The sequence below is a fragment of the Strongylocentrotus purpuratus genome, unplaced genomic scaffold, assembly GCF_000002235.5.
Source record: "Strongylocentrotus purpuratus isolate Spur 01 unplaced genomic scaffold, Spur_5.0 spur5_scaffold_3, whole genome shotgun sequence".
NCBI lineage: Eukaryota > Metazoa > Echinodermata > Echinoidea > Camarodonta > Strongylocentrotidae > Strongylocentrotus > Strongylocentrotus purpuratus.
Genome location: NW_022145609.1, coordinates 39228024 through 39250024, shown reverse-complemented (window position 1 = coordinate 39250024; position 22001 = coordinate 39228024). Strand labels below are relative to the sequence as shown.

General features: G+C 38.6%; 1 protein-coding gene across 4 annotated transcripts in view; it reads left to right on the top strand.

The window, feature by feature from the left end:
* LOC105437035 (nuclear factor 1 A-type-like) overlaps window positions 1-22001 on the top strand; it is a 50749-nt gene that overhangs the window by 11285 nt on the left and 17463 nt on the right. For all 4 annotated transcript variants that reach the window (XM_030996055.1, XM_030996053.1, XM_030996054.1 and 1 more), the window contains exon 3: window positions 10587-10649. In XM_030996055.1, the coding sequence (XP_030851915.1) occupies window positions 10587-10649 (63 nt within the window). The remainder of the gene's footprint in view (window positions 1-10586; window positions 10650-22001) is intronic.

The window sequence follows — 22001 nt, the reverse complement described above, 5'->3', positions numbered from 1 at the left end:
ATGGTTTATTGGAAACAGGCAAAGTACATCATGACTTGAAGCATTTGCTTATTGGACTGGTGTGTTTTGTAAATATGTCAATGTCATCAATTACATGTATGATAGGCTGTTCTCAACTCCTCACTACAGATTTAATTGTATACAAGACACATCACAAGAAGAATCATGTACAGTAAAAGAGGTATATGAACGTAAAGGAGGGCATCATAAAGCATAATATACTACATTTAGAAGAAACCAGTTTGAAAGAGGTCAGCTGACATTAAGTCTAGTGTGTAGCTTATGTCACATGTACACTGTATCAGTGCTTGCCCAGTTTTGCAGTTTCATGTGATACAATATTCTCTCTACAGCAGTAGTGAACCCTGACTCTTTATAAACTTTTTCTTTGAAACGATGCTCCAGAACTTTCTTTTCGCTTTATGGCAATTTCTGTAATTCCATTTCATTTTACAACATTCACACTACAAAAACAAATATTTCTTGTATATACAGTAATTGACGGTGTATTAACCGCACTTTTTTGCTGCCAAAAAAAAATTCAAAGTCGGCAGTGTGTCTTATACACGAGGGCGGTTTATACACCGTTAATTACGGTATATGTATTTATACAATGTTTGTGTTGGTCTGAATGGAATGAGATACAGGAACATGATGACATGTGACTTCATAACCTGTTGCTTTTGGTCATAAGACCATTTTCTTTCAAAAGAAAACAAAATATTGTTATGAAATTAAAAGATTGCAAGAGCAATTTAACAGCTAGGATTTGGTTAAGTCATGTGATAACCTTTTGTCCGAAATGTAAAAGCCCATCTCGTTTCATTTTAATATTGGTGATAAATTCAGACAAAAATGGGAATATAGTGTACATGGACTACCAGAAAAAGCGAACCTTTTATCAATTTTGAGGCTGATTAAAATTTCTGATTTAATTTAGATGATGTAAGACAGCTAAATGTATGTACAATTTTAAATTATGGATAGGCATCAATTGATAGACATTAAACCTGGTCTAACACTCATAGGCTTCTGGTACACAATTGCCTTACCGGTAATATTCCAAATCTGGACCCCAAATTTTAATGCAGAGTCCATCCATACAATTTGTTCCTAAGTTTTCTTAATTTTCTCAAAATCTTGGGAGAGCCCATATGACCAAAATCTACGTACACTGCACATGTATGTATGAACATTGAACTGAGAACGAGACTGGCTTGAATGGTGATTTGATATGCAACAATCACTATGACCCATATTTCATTAAAGGTACAGGGTTAGGGTTAGCATTGCTTGTACCGGTAATAAGATTTTTAGGTTAGGGTTAGGGTTATTTAAATGTTAAGTTTGATGCAGGATCAAAGGTAATTATTTGGTTAGTGTAAGAAATTTACGAGAAGCAAATGTCGCAGTACTCCATGTCGCAGTACTACATGTCGCAAGACTGCTTGAATTTGTCCACATGCCTTTACATAGACAGTACTTGGTGCATATATACTTGTAGATGTTGGCATAGGCTACAGTGTATGTTCACATACAGTTCTGAGAGACATGCCATGTTCTTATAACAATGTCATTGACCTGTTACAGTATGCATCTCCAAGAGGTCTCTGGAGGAACATGAAATGCTAGCTGTAGAAATACTGATCTTAACCCCCATAAATCTATAGGCCTGTCCTCATCAGCTCAAGTTTGCCAAATGAACCGCTATTTCAACTATCCCAATCGCAAATTAATTTGCGTCTTGATCGGCCTGCAGTTGCAATTAGCGGGATATTTGGTCGCGAAAATATCCTGAGAAATGTTGGTCTTGTTTCCAAAAATATCCTGTGATCCTGTGTATACTTTGTGATGAGTGTATCAGTCTGGTGAAGATGCAATTTCGAGCTTCGGGATGATATCCAGAGTTTAAAAATGGTGGGTTATTGATCGACTAACTCGAGCTGATGAAGTCGGGCCTCATCAGTACTTCTCAAGGGTTGTTTTGGTAATAGTCTTACTGTGTCATAAATTCATAATAATAACAAAGCTTCCCTCTATGTCCAGTGCAGTATCTTTACATAATGTACATTTAGGACTTGAAATCCTTCTAAATTGGTATGAATTTGATCATATGTTTCTCCCTGTGTTCTCGTCAACCATTGTTTCCATGGCAACATAAATGTACATTCTTATATTTGATTTACGAGCTAAGAGGAGCAATCCTATTCATGTTGCACTACCAATACATTGTTCCACATACTGTACATGTAGGAGTCTATAGAAGGAAGCTCATAAACATTATTTTATGTAAATTACCAGAATTCAACTTTCTCTTTAAATTTTGTAGTAAATTGCTTTATAGGTGCTCAATGTGATATTTGCCAGACTACTCTAGGATTGTCTTGTTCAGGGTTCGGGTGTAATAGGGTGTTAAAGAAAGAGTTGGTGTTGGGGTCTAGCATTAAAGGTACATGTAGGAATGCAGTTAGTGCAGGAAATAGCCGCAGAGAGATCGTCAGAGGGTTAGCAACCAGGGAAAAAAAATTACTTTAATAATTTCTAGGGCTACTTTTCAAGCTTGCTTGCATGAAAAAAACACTCTTTAATTTGTTTTGCATTGAACTCTATGCAAAATTTGGGGGCTCTTTTGAGACTTTTGTGGGCTCTTTTAGGCATTTCGGGGGCTAATTCGCCCCAAGTCCCTGTGTATTTTTCCCCCTGTGAGCAACCTTTACTGATGCTCAAAAGGGAAGACCTTTAGGCAGTCTGTCGTCCATAAAACTATTTCCCTCAACCCTCTGGATGTTTAAAATCATGTTTTGCTTGGCAAAGAATATCAAACGTTTACTATAGTTTAAGCCGAGAGTCCTAGCTTTTCAAATCCTGAATGAATTTAGATTGAGGTAAGCAATCATTATCTACCAGCACTACAGGATCAGAATTTACAGAGCAGATGCTCATTAACATGTAGGTGAAAATTGAATCTAAACGGGAAGTACAATGGTCTATTTCTCCATTTCATGTTATATGACTCCATTATATTGATCGATCAATTACAATTTCTAGTCCCTGCCACACTGATCATTAGATATCACTCATATTAAGTACACATTTACGTGCAATATGATACTGTGCAACTAATTGCAGTCGTGGAATTTACACACTTGCTGAGTCATGCGAATGGAAGTCTGGTGCATATCAAGAAAACTTCTGTATTTGAAGGCTAGCATGAATGCCAGGTCTGCATTAGCTAGCTGTTGGGATTTAATTAGAGATGTTGTATGTTTGCCAGAAAGCTATATTCAAAATAAAAATTGTCTGCAACAGATCTTTTTCTTGCTCAAGGGGTATTATAGATTTATATAGTTTCTCTACAGATCCTTTGTGTTTCCTCGTTAACGTGAAATTCATGAAGTACTCTTTTTTTTTGCACTTTATACGAAGGTCACATAACAATTTGTTTCTTGGCCCGCTCCGAAAACAATCATTTAAGAAAATCCTTGATGTAACAGGCATTGGCATGAAACCGACAAATTAGTTTAGCGATTTTATCCATTTATGGGCATTTTGGCACAAAGTTGCGAAAGATGCGGAAATACGTAACCGTGCATCATCCGTAACTGTCGCCAGGCGCTAGCCCTGCGGATTCTGTTTGAGATTCGATAGCAGGCGCATGTTGCAGACGATGTACCCTAGTTTTTGTGAAGAAACGCGACAAAGGGTGTTTCTCATGATGTGGGCGGGGCGCGTAGGCGATGATGGAGGGGGGCAATGTTGTATTAATCATGTCAGAAACAAAGATCGCATGATTGTCATCGGGTGGGTTCTATAGATGCCTGTCCACATTATGAACTAAAGAAGATGACCAGTGGATAATGCTGAGGGGGAGGAAATGGATTAAGGTATCAGAACGTAGATACATGTACAGTGAAAGAAGATATGCAGTCAAAAACCTTTTGTCATGCATTTCACAGGATCTGATCTATTCATGATGTACTGTAGATTACCCTCTATGTTCCAAATGCTCGGGCCCTGTACACCATACTGCTGGCACAATGGGTGTGAAGCTGGTCTAGGCTTGACTCAAGAGAATATGTACTTTTAACAAGTCTAATTTAGGCCTGTGCTTACAGACTACCGGTATCATATTGGTTAGCATGAACCCTGCAATGGGTGGGTTGTGTCATGGTGCTAGATGGATGGGTGGGTGGTAGTAGAGGAAGAAGATGCGATCCAGTGATGATGATGGTAGCAGTGGTGGTGGTGGTGGTGGTGGTGGTGGTGGTGGTGGTGGTGGTGGTGGTGGTAGTGCTGGTGCTGGTGGTGGTGCTGCTGCTGCTGCTGGTGGTGGTTGTGGTGGTGGTGAACATATGATAATGGTGTGATGAGGAGGAGAAGGAAGAGGATGAAGATAATGATGATAAGGATGAGGATGATGAAGACTCATAAAATAAAGGCAAGGATGGAAAAAAGATATTTGAAGTAGAAAGTGGAGAACTTTGATTACACTTTGTAGCAGTGGCAAATTATCATATTTCCTTAGAAACTATACAGCACTTACATGGAATAGATTTTAAAAAACGGAAAATACACTTTCACATAAATTGTGCATCTTTTTCTTGCTGAAACAAATCAACTGGTCCTAGACCTACAAACATATAGGCCAATAAATGAAATCATTTAAGATAATGAAGGCCTATGTGGAGGCCTGCAATGTAATTCCAACACAAAATGAGCCCATCTTTTAGGCTGATTATATTATTTGGCAAGGACTGAGCGATGCATAGATCTTTTAAATGTAATATTTCATAATAATATCGAGGCTAATCAGTGGCTTTCATCCTGACACAGGTGGTCAAAAGGGAAGCGTCGTAAACAGAATTATTTCATTTGTGAAGGAAAGGCTTTCAAGGATGGCCTCAATAATAAGGTTTGGAATCTGAGAGAGAGGGATAGGAAGAGAGAGATATAGAAAGAGAGACAGACATACATACAGCCTGACAGAAAAGAGAGAGAGAGAGAGAGAGAAAGAGAAAAGAGAAAGAGGTTATCAAGAGAGAGGAAAGAGGAAGACAGAGAGACAGAGAGATAAAGAAAAAGAATGAGTGAATGAACGGATCACTAAAAAAAAAAAGCTGAAGAGAAGAAGGGATATATCTGTATGAATGTTTTTTGTAGACACTTTAGGAGAGAGATAGATTGAATTAGGATGAGATTAGATTGGTAGATTTTCTTTGTAATATACATGTAGCCTATGCATGCAGGTTACCCAACTTATTACATATTTAGCAGAGTTGTTTTATATTTGCATTACTTCTGCAAAACTTCAATTTTTTTTTGCAAGGACTGCTAATTTGTTGAAAAGTTTTATGTATTGATCACTGTGCAACCATGTTGTTGACAGGATTTTATCCATATTGGCACTTGTTTGTGTACATTAAATGGCCTCTGTATGAGGTTTAATGTATTTACATGGGGCTAATTTTTTCCCAGCCCCTGTCTATATTTTTGTTTTTCATCGACCATATATCACGTGTTAGAAGATTTGGAGATTACTGCATATCAGCAATATAAATGAAAAGTGTCCTTGATCAAAACCTGCTTCAGATTGTTATTAGATTCATTTAATTTTTTTCTTTCTCTTGTAAGAACCCCTTTCATCTTGATACAACTGCCCCATCGTGTAGTACCGTAAATCTCCGTGTATAAGGCGCACCTGTGTATAAGGCGCACCCCTATTTGGGGGGCAAAAAAAAAAAAAGTTTTTTGTTTTGTTGTTGTTGTTGTTTTGTTGCCGAAAACCCACGCGGGGAAGGACCTTCATTTTACATCGAGGTGCAGTAGAAGTTGTGAACTTGTCACAAATAATAGTAACAACAGTCTAAGGCCAAGTGTCCCACACCAGCCTCTTCACATCACCTAGCAGAAGCTCTGTGTTCTATGCCAAACATCAATAGTCATGCATGATATGAATAGCATCCTCTATCTTTCTAATAATGGAGTACCTAGGATAGAACCTTGTGGTACACCATTTGTTATAGAAAACATAGAAAACATATGCGACATTGCCAGGCATAGCACCATAAATCGAAACTAAAAAAAAAAAAATCTGTACCTGTGTATAAGACGCACCCCCGACTTTCAAATTTTTCGGCGGCAAAAAAGTGCGCCTTATACACGGAGATTTACGGTATGTCAGTTGCCATTTGATGTGCTAAAACTCAATCCCTTTAGAAATGTCACGATAGCCGGATAAGAGAATTAACCTTTCTTCAAGCAGGGCTCTTATATAATTTTCCAGGGGATCTATAGTAAAGTATGAGGGGTTCCTGTGCACCTTTAAATTGACCAAGTCCCTTCGGATAAGACTTGAAGCATACATTGTACATGCAGGTCCCCTAGTTACCTATTTTAAGTTAGCAACTAAGTATGTACTTACTTACTTTTGTAGCAGTCAGGTAATACAATCGGTTAGTCGGAATCGATTAAACCGTAACCCTTTTGCCCCCATCCGTCCTGGCTTGGAACTCACCTGTTTGGACCCCGCCCGGACCCCGCCCTTGTAAAAGAGGTCATTGCCCCATTGTCTTCCCCACAGGACAATCCTACATGTATGTAGCTCTCGGGCCTCCTTAATGACCAGAACTTAGAGGAACGCTGGGTAGGGAGAAAGTGACTGGCATTGGAGTCTAATTAGTAAAGCAAGGGCATCCTGGGTAATGAGCCAAACTTCCATTGACATGATGTGATCTATCCATCTTTCTCTCGTTTTGTCAATCTTCACTTCTCAATCTTTCCATCTGTTCTTTTTTTCTCCTTACTTTACAAAATTTATCTCCAAATATTTTGTATCATTTTAGAACTAAGGTTCATTTTTATTCGTTTCAGAAATCATTTGTATGACACTCCTGCAACAATTCTCTGGGTAAAATTCCTAAAAAAAAAAGGATTTTAAATTTCAACCCTGGACCCAAAGCTTAAACTAGTTTGAACCCTACACCTTCCCTAAAACCCAGTTGCCTGCCTGACCCTAACCCTATACCTTTGACAAAATAAAGCCTGGAGCAGTTGTTGCAGGAGCAAATGTCAGGTCACCCAGAAAACATTTCTTTACTGCATTTTACTATTTTACAGGTATAATTCCAAAGGAGTTCCTTGGATTTAAATAGCAGATGCACTAAGCAAACTTTTCACCAATTAAAGTACCAGAAGGCTATTTTAATAAAAAGCAAACTAGATTTCATATGAAGGGGTCTCAAATATAAGTGTTTTGTTCTGAACTTCTGAGCAGCACAAGATCAGAGCCTGGGAATTGGTTGTGTGACTTGTGTCTTCTCAATTTACCTATTTAAATGATATTCAATGTAATCATTTACAGTATAAAGAGGTAATAATTTGTCATGGAAAACTCCGATTGTTACTATAAATAAATGAGCTTTGAAGTAAATTTAGGTACATGTATTTGGGTAAAAATAATTTATTAGCTATCAAAACCAGAAAAAGGCCAAGATTATTTTACTGAGGAAATTTCCTTTCACCCTACTTCTCGATGAGGCCTTTAATTCTTGTTTTAGAAGATGATGATATTATTATGATTATAAGTGATGTGCAGCTGTTGTGAATTAGCTCCCAAGTCAAACTTAGTTGTATACATGCCTAGCGCCTCTCTATTAGCACCGATCATCGACTTAAAGTCTTTATAAATAACGAGGGTGATTCCCGGTAGATTTACGAGGGGGTTCAGTGAATTAGATCTGGTCACGCAATAAGCTGACCATTGCTAGCGTTTATCGTGCCAAGTCAGTTTGTATGGTCATCCTAATGGTCAGTCAGATGGCCGGCCAGTGAAAATAAATAGCTAAGGAGTACAAAGAAAGCTGCATTAAATTATAAAGTGCAAATGATTCATGTAGATTAGGGTGGTGTATTATATTTTTTCCTGCTGAAAAAAATATTAATGTGTCACAACTCACAAAGACTTGTTGTGATGGCCGAACTAAAAAAATAGACTCTAGATTTAATAGTGGACACATGTGGATTTGAAACTTAATGTTTGTCGCTGCAACAAATTGTATTTCATCTATTTGAGTACCTTGTAAAGTAAAAGTACTGTAAATAAGAAACTTTAGCAACTTGTTCGCCAATTGAGATTTCATTTATTTTATGGCATGAAACTTTCACGAAGCAAATCTTGACATGTTTCTCATTTTAACATTACAGCAATAAATAAGTATTGGACTACATAAATTTTGCAGTTTCATTGCACCCATCATCCTCCCCCCCCCCCCCCACCCCGCCTTCCCGAATGAAAAAATAATTAGATGAGCTGTTCATATCAGCTGTTTGTCATGACAATCACTTTCATAGCAACAAACAAACCCCCAAACAATGAACATTGTCTCTCACTCTCCACCCCAAATAACAATGTACCCTCTTAGCAAACTAATTTAACTTTTTGGTACCGTAGCAACATGTACCATACATAAAGTCAAGGGTGCTTGGTTTTTGGTAGTTAAGGGGTTAAAGCTTTAGACAAGGGTTTGTTTTGATTGAAGCCCTTCTGAAGAGAGCAGGCCTCCGATCCCGAGCCAAAGTCGCATGAAGACTCTGTCAAGTTTATTGAGCAAGACAGCGATGATTGTTTAAGGTTTGGCAACTTTCTGTCGCATTGTATTTGCAGTCAACTCAATGTTATTGAAATGTTTGTGTTTCTTTCAAAGAATCTTTAAAGCCATTCTTAAGTACAAACAGTTAAGTTCATTTTGAAAAGAAGTTTTCAGAAACCATTGTGAATTGTTATCATGATCAGATATGGTACATATTCTAGGCAAACCAAATATTTAAAAAATTACAAAAACTGTTGAAAACTGCATACACTGAGAAATTTTAATCATTAGTGGTAATTTCAAAAAAGATTTAAAAAATAAAAAAATATACAACAAATAGGTACACTAAGTGTGGCAATGCAACAGACATATGCTTAGACTTGGGCAGGTATTCAATTCTATACTTCTCTTTAAAATTTGAGTATTTTACTCAGTTTTTTGGCTTAGCTAAAGTACTTAGCAAACTTTGATATTCAGTAAAAACTTTTGACTAAGAGTTTTGGGGTTACAGAATATTTTGTGAAAGTACTCGTGTATTCATGAAAGGTCGGGCTACACAATATTTCGTGAAAACATGCCCCTTTAAAAGTAAAGACCATATTGGAAACGCCCCAATTTCGAAAAATGAAATGGAAGCTCTCATTACCAATCATGTGAAAGAATATGTTTTGACTAATACATGATGATAACAAATTTGCTGGGAAACCGCCTACTAATTCATATATTTGGTGAATTTGTTTCTCTCATGGTCTGTGAGAGATATAGGGTAGTCCCATATACATCTTTCTGTGTATAGTGCTTGTAACTTTACAAAGAATGGGCCAAATTTCTTATCATTTTGATGATTCCAGAACCTTGCAGATGCTAGATGCTAGATGATCAACCTTTTATGATCGACTCCACAACGTTTCTTTCACAATGCAATCGCATGACCATAACTGGTCTTTACCTTTAATAATTTTTTTCTTCTTCAAAGATGGTCCTTGAGATAGGGCAAATTTTGTACATGTAGATTCATGAAAACATTCCCATACACTCAGACAATAACAAAGTTATCCTTTTTAGAAACTCTTGTGATTATTTATCTCATATCAAACAGGGCTGGGTTGAAACTCAAGTTTTTGCATGTTTGCTGTAGGTTTTTCAGAAAGAGTCCAATAAACTGGACCAGATACTTTGGCAATTAGAGGGGTGTATTTCATAAACGTTGCACCGATCCTTCAGGAATTAGGGCTTGATTATTCCTGAAAGTTTGCGTAACCCAAAGATACAAGGACCCGATGGAACAAAGCATTGGGGACATCAAATTTTCCATTCATCTTGCATGCAAAAACAGCTGATGAAAACCACAATGAATTTGCAATATGTAGACAATCCATATGTTGTTTTTCATATTGTAAAATCATAAATTTTGGTCAAAGAACCAGAGTTTTAAATTTGGTCTGTTGATCCAAATAAACAGCTGTACACATGCAGGGTTCTACAAAGGGAAGGCGCAAAAGTTCAAAATTATCTAACGAACAAAAATAAATATCAGGAAGAGAAGGAAAGAAATCCTGGCCCCCCCCCCCCCCCTCCCCTTGGGAAAAAACACAATTAATGCCTATTTTAATTTACTCACATTTTCAGTTGTGTTTATTGGTATGGAAATAGAAGGGGAGCATTAATTGTTTTTAAAGGTCACCTAACCCCCAGGTTTACAGTTTCCATCACTTTTCACTTGCTACTTTATCTTGTTATTTGTCTTTTTACCATGACATATAATTGTTCAAAAAGTGATTTTGTCATACAGATTTCATGAGGGCTAACTTTCTTATTTTTATCACATTAATGTGAATATTAAGATTTTATACAATAGTAAGAGAGTATTTAATGAAATCAATGATATTTTCCTAAAAATGGCCAGGTTTGACACTTTTTTATATTCACATATTAATAATAACTATTGTGTATTAATTTTTTTCCTACTTTTTCCTTTATCATATTTTTCCATTTCAGAACGATCACTGAGTGAGTCAGACACGTTATCGGTAGGCAGTGGAAGCGATCCTGATTTGCAAAGTGAGTCTGTGTTCCATAAGCTTTCTTCTCTTAAAATTGCTGAAAATTATAGTTTTCTTACAGTTCTCTTTCAAAAGATTTGGAAGTGTATGATAAAAATCTATTATAAGATGGGTAGAAGAATCCCTGCAATCTGATTGGTCAATTACTATGTAATTATTTTTACTGGATGCACGCGATATTGGCGATCGATACCACGGATATCTTTTTTTAAAAATAATTCTCATTTTTTTAAATATAATTTTTTTTTTTTAATGATTTTTTTTTTTTTTTTACAGTTTTATGTGCATGACAGTTTTTTTTTTATTTTTTTTTTTAAATTTCATGATAAGTTAAAAATCATGCGTCCGGTAAAAAAAATCATGCATCCAGTAAATCTGTAAAATAACAAAATTTTGTGTTTTTGACAATTTTTGGGGCCCCATCTTATAAAACAGATGATGCACAGGTTTGATTTGTGGGTCGATGGAATTGTGTGGTCTAAAATCATTCAAAGGTACCTTGTGCACACAATCCCTACCGACGCACTCAAACCTGTGCATTATTTGTATATTATACCTCAGTCATACCTCCAACTTGATTCCAACTACCTCCAAATCTAAATCAACTGGTTTGGAGCCATTTGGGGGTAGAGTATTATTTTATTTGGTCTGCTGGTGGTCTGGTGTCACTCCTGTGACTTAGGTACAAATGACATTACAACACTTCTTTCTGGATATCTTTTTTGATTCCATTCTTCTTCATTGGAAAAGCACACTTTTTTTTTCTCTCTCTCTCTCTCTCTACAAAAACCTGGGATCCGTGAATAAAGTGATTGCACAGATCAGTTTTGGAAAACTTGCATCCGTTTCCAATAGGAGACATTCAAATAGGGATGCAGTATGGTAGTTATCTTTATATTTATTGATTAAATCTTGTATTTTCTTCTCATCTTGAGGGATATGGGTTAGTGAAAACTTAGTCAAAACTGTATTTTCTCAAATATCGAAAACGCTTCTAAATATCTAGCCTGAAATATCCCAACATTTTATGCTGCAAGGTAAAGTTGTTTAAAGCATAAATGGCTCAGTGCAAAGAGTCCCCCCAAATTGCACTTCAGATCCCAGGAAGAAAAAATGGAACATTGTTAAGCTCTGCCTAAACTGGTACACAGCTTTTCCAAAGTTCTTAATACTTATTTGATATTTGTCAGTTCTATTAAGGCTTAATTGGATCAAGGTGTACTTCCTGAAACTCGAGGTTTGTACTCTAGATGAATGAATGCACTTCTTCAAGAGTCCACTTTTAAATAAATTCTGTGTAATTGAATTACTTTCAAAGCGGGTAGTAGTTTGTCAGTGATGAGTTTCATATCTTCAGTTCTTGTTGGTGTAATTCTATAGTCGTTTGCTTGCTGTAGTGATGTGATGATCTGTCTGTGATGCTCTGTGGATGATTTATGCATGCTTCGACCTCCATAGAAATGTACACATGCTTACTCGACTGTCAGAGTGAATGTTTGGGTTCGTTTCAAGTGCTACTTCCAAACTGACTGGGTTGGCAGGCGGTCCTCCTGGATCCTCTAACCCAAGAAAACCCCAAACCAACCTGTCCAAACATAGCTGCGGTTTCTAAAAATAGAGACCGGATATAGAGACAGACGAGCATCTAAACTTATAGGGAATGTTTATGTTTGCCTCCGACATGCTGCGTTGATTAGTCCGCTGGGTGATTATATTCAGAGGGGAGGGTGGAACATGCCAAACCTCCAATTGTGGTTCAGGTTTTTGGACAGTTCTTCTGCCAAAACTTGTCTGACTCGGCCAATTTAAGATGGATGCAGCCCATATCGGATGCTCTGCCACCACCCGATGCCAAGGGGCTTCCCCCATGGCCAGCATAGATGTAGACTTTGGGCATCCATCTCATGCTGTAGTGTAGACTGGCTCCAGACAAACATTGTTCATCATGAACGCGGGTCATGAATGTGATCATGTACCACCAGACTTCCAGAGATGGGCTAAGGGGGATTCCCCCAGCAACTTTAGACTCTATTACAGAGTCTGGAGATCCATTCTTTGGTCTAGATTTGAGAGAGACAGGTACTTCTAATAGATGCAGGTCGTATCATGAGCTTAAAGGATTTCCTTGTGGCAGCTCAGACTCTGGAGATAGTTTTCCCCTCTAGACAGACACACACTCCTGATTGGTGGTGTTCAAATCATGAGTATGTGTGTCACAGGTCCTTTTACCAGGCAGATGAAAGACATCAAAGGCCTTGTTCCATCAAATACTTTGAATCTGGACATACATTCTCAAGACTAGAGACAGATGTGCACTACTTCAGATGGATGCAGGTTATATCACCAGCTTGTGTGTCACATTGTTATTACACAGAAGAAAGATGCTAATGGCCATCCCTTATTGTGAGCTTATACTCGTGAGTATCCATTCTTCCTTCTTGATTGGAGACGGACAGACACTACTCATGGATGCATGCTATATCATGTGCTCTTGTAATGCAACCCTTAGGCAAATCAACCCATAGACAAGTCAGCCCTACAAGATTCAAGATTCAAGATTCAAGATTTTCTACATGTACATACATGTAGGTATCTTGACATCAATAGCCTATCGATGCAAGCCTGATACTGAGCTCCTGTATGAATGGATCATCTCAACACACTTAGTAGACATGTAGATACGAAGGGTATCCCCAAACCAAATGAGATATGAGGCATCCGTCTCTCCCTCTTGGCTACAGTAGACATTTATTGGATATGGATGGAAGCCACACCATGAAGCTCCTAAATGAATGGGTTATCTCCACACACTTTGTCAGCCTCTAGATACCAGGGGGCATCCGTAGCCAAATGAGATATGAGGCATCCGTCTCAACCTCTTGGCTACAGTAGACATTTGTTGGACATGGATGCTCGCCACATCATGAGCTTTTAAATGAATGGGTTATCTCCACGCACTTTGTCAGCCTTTAGATACCAGGGGGGTCCCCGTAGCCAAATGAGATATGAGGCATCCGTCCTAGCTGGCTGTTGCATACAGGCATGAGGCATGGATGCAGTTCATATCATGAGCTCTTGTGCAAGGGGATTCCCCCACAATCTACATGTAGGTAGGCTAAAGAATATTCCTTAGTGCATTTTACATGTAAGCATAATGTGCCTCTGTGTGTGTGCCGTTCTCCTCATGTACATCTATACAATGTCTTAAATTTATGGCTTCCTTGTTACAATGTACATGTCCGAATGTGAGTGTTTGTACATGTATATGCCTCTCTCTAGATTGCATAGCTGAACAAGATTTTCAATTGATATAATAAATCAAAAGTTTTTCCAAACATAAATGTTAGCAATTATGATGATGATCCAAAAACTACTTGCTATGTAGCCAAATAGAAGAATGCATGATCACCAAACCCATTGTGAGAGACTTCACAACAGCCCTTTATTTTTAGCCTTCAAAAGAGAAAGTGCAAATTTTAAGGTCAATTCCATACCCATGTTTTTTCCCCCTTGACAGCAAGCAATAAATCATATCATACAATCGTGGAAAACTGGGAACATACAACTTGATGCGTGTTGATGCTCCAGTGGGCTTTATATGCAAGGTGTTTATTTCGATCTAACAGAAATGGGGGGGATGTTTAATAGTTTCATAGTGAAGGCGTTATTGTCAACTCTGTGAGTTGGAAATTGTGCCAAAGATGTTTTATTTGCTCCCCTCCATCCCATCGCACCAATTTACCAAGAACCCTGTGTGGCCGGCCGGCCACCTGCATATGTTTCCTATTTGTCATGTTATGTTGCACAGTCTCCATTGCATCCTATCCAAGTAGAGCATGGCCTTCACCTTGGCTTAGGAAATCAAGACACTATCTGGGCTGAAACATTAGACTATATCCATTCAGGTAACCTATGACATATGATGGAATAAACACAGCACCTTCAGGAGCTACATGCAGTACATGTAGTTCTGCCGAAGAAAGGTCTTAGGTCTTGTTGGTGGGAGTCGTTGAGAACTGGGTCAAGTGTGGTCAATTAAAGTCATCCAATTCTGGACCTTGCTAGATCCGGTCTGTTAATCAAGGGATAGAACAGTGGCCATGGATATTCAGAGATCGTGGCTTTAAAAAAATGATAATGATGGTAGTAATAATGTAAAACTAGATGCAAATGCAAGACACTTTCATGAAGTGTGTCGCATTTACCTAAAATTTCAACAGCAAATAACCTACCTGAATTATAACATTAAAATATTTGCAATTCATGCCAATTTGTGGTTGTGCAGAAACCTTTTCAGGTGAAAGACATTCCACATTTTTTAGGGCCTGAAATACAGTTAGCAGCTTACTAGTACAATAGTAGATAGCATGATAGCTTTGTTGTAAGATCCAAGCTATTTTTAAAGAAAATACTGCAAAATTTGCCCCCCCCCCCAGTCACAAATTCCTATTGCGTTCCTTTTTTTTTTGCATCACATACTTCTTCCATCCGGATACAGCAGCACAGTGGAGGCTATTCCTTCAAGGCTACTTTGATTTGTGCAATATCCTGATCAAAAGTAGAGTTGGCTTTTATACCCTGATGAAGTCTAACTGCCAGTATACCATACACAATTGCGCAAGTGCACTCGTTTTTTTCTTTCTTTTCTTGGTTTGGACGGACCTACGGGAGCGATTCACATAGCATTGTGCCATGTTCCAAGAAGACTCCATTACCAAATCCCCCACCACGTGCTCTGGGGGTCAATAAACTTTTCATGCAATGACGCAGAGGAGTGCTGTGTGCAAAGTAGGGCTGCTTGTGCACACCGCCCCTCCCCCAGCTAGTAGCCCCAAGCTCTTATACATGCCCTTGACTTGAGAAATCGCTATCTATGAATAGCATTTATTGATATTTACATTGAATAGATAGCGAAGGATGAATTGATGTACTGTTGGCCTATCATTAATCATTCCATTTCAGTGAATCAGCATGATGGAATAAAACAGGACAATACTGGGCTAAGAGATGGATAATACTGATTTAAAGAATGTCTCCAGAGAATATAGTTTGCCTCTCTCCCCCCCCCCCTCCCCTCCACCAAAGAAAATATTGGTACCAAATAGTAACTATGGTGATGTTTTAACTTAGTCTAACTAAATGTAGATCCAAATAAACCTTATGTCAAGAAGCAATTCTGCAAATATTTCACGCAATCCTTTCTTCATTTTGACAATCACTGCAAGTCACTTCAGTAAGTCGGAGGAAATATTCAATTCCATCTCTCTTGATGTTTTGGAACAGCAGCTGTCCCTTTCAGTGCAGGAGCTAGAAATTGAGATTAGGCCTGCTTCAAATACTCTTTTTGATTAGCGAGGGAGACTTAAGTGAGCATTCCGAGCACTTGTGGAAAGAAATCCGTACCACTGCATTTCATTCAGAAGGCAATGTAGTTGACCCAGATCGGTAACCTTTCTCATGGAATGAATCACAGCTTCTCACACAGAGAGCTACTGAAACCAGGTCTTTGATCATTGATAATACACCATTCTGTGAGTTCTTTCAAGATGATCAATTGATCTTAATTCTATAGGTCTATATGTTACATGCGGTTTGATAGGAGGATATTAGTCTTCAACTCATATTTTGGAAGTTTGAGGAGGTTGAGCTTTTAGTTTCCATATTGATAAACATTCTCATAAACCATATTGCAGCTCAAAAAGTTCAGGCTAGAAATTTGGTACCGGACTCACACCGGGTGATAACAGATCGGAAGAAGACAACAATAATCACCCAAATACAAAATAGCTAAGAAGAAAAAAAGTCATTGTAAGTGTTGCTGGAAGGGGGGGGGGGGCTTTGTCTGTATAGGGTATTTAATGTTTATATTTGATTTGTATCCCCTTTGTTAGCATTTCATATAATATGTTCGGGTGCATTCTGTTTCTCAAGCATTGTGCTTTTTTTAAAGGTATCCTGTCATCTATTATTTTGCCAATTTACGTATTTATGACTGTCATATTTGTTTTTACATTAATAATAATAACGTTTGTTTACCCAGGGTAGCACTTCAGTTATGAAACTGTTCTTCCAGCGGGCCCTGCATAACATAATGTATTACTACCCTTCTCCAATCTAATATGCTGAGCGCCTAGCTAGAAGGCAGAAGGTCCCATTGTTATAGTCTTTGGTATGACTCGGCCGGGTTCGAACCCACGACCTCCCGTTCATGAGGCGGGCGCTCTAACTACTGAGCCACCATGCATGTTGGATGGTACATGTAAATAAATAAAATAAAATTGAAATTAAAATGGAATATTTCAGCCTGTAGTTGGTTCGGTGTTGATTTTAAGGTATGACTGAGGTATCACATCTCTTTAAATCTACATGTACCGAGTTTTGGGTGACCTTTGACCCACTTGCCTTGTTGTGTTGTTCAACTGGTTAAGGCTTCTCTAAAACCAGAAACAGTTCTGACTCTTGATTTACAGTATGCTGTATCGGGCCATACCAGACCCTTCTTGCCTCTTTCTATAAAATTTGGCACTTTGGACTTTTACACATGTTCTTTTATAAATGTTTTCACTTTTCCCACCGCACACCTGTGAATGGAGTATGATTTCATTGTTTAGGTTCACACGGCACTCCGTATGCTTTGAAGTTTAGGTCATGGTTTTAATCTCTGAGGTTACAATGTATCATGTAGTAACGGCACCGTTGGAACACACCCATGGTTATGGAACTTGAAATTGACTTGAAGTGAGAAACCACAAGTGACCTTATGGTCAGTGCACTACATGTACAAGCAGTGGAGGATTCTCACTGAAGTTATGCATTTAACTCTGAGGTTATGCCAGTTTGTAGTTCAAATTACTACTTGCCTGGCTTGTGGTGTAACGCTTTGAATTCGTATCATTTCAGACCATTTGTGAACCCTTGTTGATGTTAGTGGATCGAGGCTTAAAACTTTGAGGTTATCGCAAAACAGTTTTATAACTACAGTGTGAACCTAGCCATTGTCCCACATTCTATAAGTAGGATGTTTTGAATTTGTGAGTGTGCTGGGGAGAGAGAGAGCCCATGGACCATTATCTATGTATGCTTGGTTGGTTTGGAATGTCAACACAGCTAGCTAGCTAAGGGCTGGCTGGCTCCTGGCCAGGTGGTTGCTGAAGGGGTGTCACTAGGCTCCCATCTTAGACCCTCTTTGGGCCGGCAGCGGGTGGCTCTTGTGGTGGTGATGAGGCTCTTGTGGTGGTGGTGATGCGATATTTGCTCTGGACACTGGACAGTGATGTTTGCTTTGACGTGCATAAGCCACTTCAAAGATAGCACTCGCACAGATGACCCCCACAGGTGACCATCCACAGGTGACCCTTCCAAATATCCACAGATCTGTTTCACGTATGCGTTTTAGAGTGATCGCTGCCACTGCCAAAGTGGTGGAGGGTCTTCATCAGGGGCGTACGCAGGGGGGGGGGGGGTTGGGGTTCAAACCCCCCCCCCTTGTATTTTTATGTGTGTAAACCCCCTTAAAAAAAACTGTTTTTGTTTTGTTTTTTTAAATAAATAAAAAAATTTAAAAAACGGCTAACAAGTGACCTTACCCCCCCCCCCCCCCCCCCCAACGAAAAAAAATTTCAATTTTCAAATTTCGGGACCAAAAAAACAAAAAAAAGTGGGGGGCGCCTGGATCGGACACATAGCGAAACACTAAAAAGTCTCAATGGGTTGTACACTTTAGTACAAATAACCTTTATCTGCCGATGCCCGTTATATCTTCGAAGTGGCTTATTTCGTCAACGATTTCTTTGGTCGGGACTGTGATTGGGTTTAGGTTAGATTTAAAGAGAAAGAAGATGGACCTAATTTAGAGGCCTTGGAATAAGTACCAATGTTTCACATCCTGTGTTCTGTGTTATATCTTACAAAGGGGTTGTGTCTGCACAGTAAGTAATTAGAGCCAAGGACAGATGGATCCAGGAAAACTTTGTATGTTTATGAAATTAAAGTATGAGTCAGTCGGGCCGAAGTGCCCCTGGTCCAATTAAGGGTCTTGATTTCAGACTACCAGGAGGTAACTAGAAACATGTGGTGGTAAAGTCTCCTGGCTAGAAGTAGGTCATTATGACATCATCAACCAGAGGTCACCAGGATGGAGGATCTCAGCAATAGACTGGAAGGTACTGTCCAGAAAATGTATGGAAATGTTTGGGACATCCCGTAAAATAATCTCATGTGTTGACAATTAAACAAGATTGGGTGACTGTAAAGCTATGCTAGCTTATGATACAATCAGTATACATTTTCCTTGTTAATGTATATGTACATGCATTATTATTGATAAAAGGAATGTGCAGCATTTGAGTGTAAATGAAAATGATTTATGAGCGTGAAATCAAAACCAATTAAATCGTTATTACATTACTTTACTGAAAGTGGTGTATCTTTCTTTCAAGGTCAAAGTATGAATAGCATTGTTTGTCTCTTCCGTGCCAGGATGGTGTTAACTACTGTGTGAAATGATAGGCATTAATGCCGTTCTGGCTACGAGCAGACAATATTCTACAGGTTTCAATATGCACATGAAGACACATGTATCAATGCTTGAAAGGGGATCTAATGTCTTGCTTTTAAAGGTTGGGAGATTTCATATTTCAATATTGGAAGGATTTCAAGGACCCTCTGCATTAAAAAGATATGGTCAGTTATTTTTTCAATGTAGCAATTTTGAAGGGGGAAAAATGTAATCTGCTAAGATGGTAGTTTATGAACAGTACATTGTCCTTTTCCAGGAAAGAAGAATTATGGGATTCCAAAATAATAAGGATTTTTTTTTTTTTTTTTTTTTTGGAGGGGGGGGGGGGGGGGGGTCGGAACTCCTGTCAAGTTAAATGTAAAAGACCCCTGAGAAAGGAACGTAGTTGTTCTATAGAGAGAAAAGGATGGGTCTTTTGAAGGATATAGAGCTATGTCAGGAGGTCCTGTGTCCTGAGGCAAGTCGGGCAACGTGACCCAAGGCCCCCCTCCCCTCCCCCATGAGCACTGACCAGAAACGTACAATGGTGCATAGAGTATATACCTGTCAAGTTTCTTACCCCCCCCCCCCAATATATATGTCAGCAACGGGTTTGTGGAATAAACATCCTATTGCTCGACTATGATGAAATCACATGACCTCATCCTGAGTCATGTGACCAAACAAACAGACCTAATAAGATCAGGCATATGTGCGGAACCTCTTTAATTTGTACCTTCCCCCTGGTGCGCTCTGAATCATGTGACCTTATGCAAATGAGCTTTAGCTGCAATAGCCCCATCACTTTCAGCCTCGGAGTAGAGGTAGCCCCCCCCCCCCCCCCCCCCCCCCCCCCCCCATCCTCTCAATATTATGCAATTTTAATAACTTGATCCAAATGCAATGAGCACCTACAGGTATTTTCTGTGCCCCAAATTAAACGTCCATGGCATCTTTAGCTCTTCCTATCTTCCAGGTTGAGCTACAATATAGCCCTGTCACTAAAAAGCTTTGTTTAAATCCCCCCCCCCCCCACACACACACTTTCTCTTCCCTTCCCTTCCATATCATCATCAGCATTTCTCTCATCTACATTACAATTCTGTGGAGCAACTTTAATTATAATCATGATAAGGAAGCATACTATTAAAAGGAAAGTTTCTAAATCTTTACCATACTTTACCAATATAGTTCTCTAAACTCCTGATGTTATATGAATACAGATGCACAATCCACCTACTTTCCTTGTTAGCTCAAAATCAAAATTGTAAGGCTTACATATGATGATAGACAAAAGGGAAAGTTAAGCTCAAAATCGTTGAATTGTAAGGCCTACATATGAAGATAGACAAAAGGGAAAGTTAAACCTTTGGGTAGGTGGAACTAGAGGAAATCTCGTGTTGCTTTATGGTTCCTTCCTATTCATATTTTACAGCAAAGGGACATTCCCCAAAGTGTACTTTTAGAGGCATTTTTGTTGGTGGTGGTGTTGGTGGTGGCAGATGAAATGATACATGCAATGTAGAAGTGTCACTGACTTGAAGTTTTTAAAATGCCAAATCTTGGTTGGTACATGTAGATGGGTTATTAGTGATATTGAATCATTTGGGTAAACTTTTGATGACCAGATTGTTGAAAGCTGTCCAGTTGAAAGATTGGGATAGAGTTGTGGATTGAGGCATTCCAGTGCGTGACACAAAGTCTCTACCGGTATTCTTATTTGATGCTGGAAATAGCCCTAAAGTGATAATCAACAACACAAAAAGTTGTTTTAAGGAGGATTGAAGAGGAAACGAGATTCAGGGTGGGAAAGTGATCGATACATATCATATCTTCTAACCTGTTTTATAAGAGGAAGAGGAATAGGGAATTGAAATATTACGAGAAGGAAAGAGCGACGGCAAGGAAGTCGACAAGGTTTATTTTAAGAGCATCACGGAAAGATGTCACACAAAAAATAACATTATCTTCCTGCTTTATTTGACTCTTTTCCCTGTCAAATTATGTTTTCTTTCATAATGTACCAATGTCAGCAGTTTGATGTAACATTTGTTCTTTTAAAGGAAGTGTCATACATGTCTTTTGCAATGGATTTTATTGTCTTGTCATATTTTACTTATTTATATAAAAAGATAGTTATACAAATTTGAAATATATCGCTTTATCTGAATTACTCTTTGGTGTTTTTAACTTTGTACCTTACATGTATGTAAAAGGACCTGACCAGGTATTTATCTCTTTGTTATATGTTACTAAATACTTACAACAAAGTCATGTCAGTTTGTGCTGAAATTTAATGAAATTCCTGTTATCTAATAAGATATATTGTAATGGATTAAGTTAACCTTCACAAAGAACAACCAGTAGGAAATATCGCCATGGAAACAAGCAAAACGGAGCTTTGGTAAATGTAAAGCTCACATCTCTTTCAATTAAGTTGACAAGTTTCAGCATGGGAGGCACACATAGGTTCACTTTCCGCTCTATCAATTTCATGACCGAGTTTGTTAAAGGCGCCTCGGTCATACATGTAAGTTGCTTTTCCATCGGTGATGCAACATGTGTTCCTATATTGAAAACCGGTTCACTAACATACTCAAATTCGGTTGGTCTTGACAACCTAAAAGATTGCCCGAGGTTTGCCAACGTGGCATCAAGCAATGTACATGTATACAGGCTGGATTACAAGTATTGTAGTTCATTCATTAATGACAGGTTAATGGAATATCTCATCACCAGGTCCTCAAGGAAGAAACATCTACAACTTTGAATATGTTGGTAAACCGGTGTATCGCTCAGGAACATGATCCCAACTACTCCCCGAAAATCAACCTGAGCCGAGCCTTGTGCATC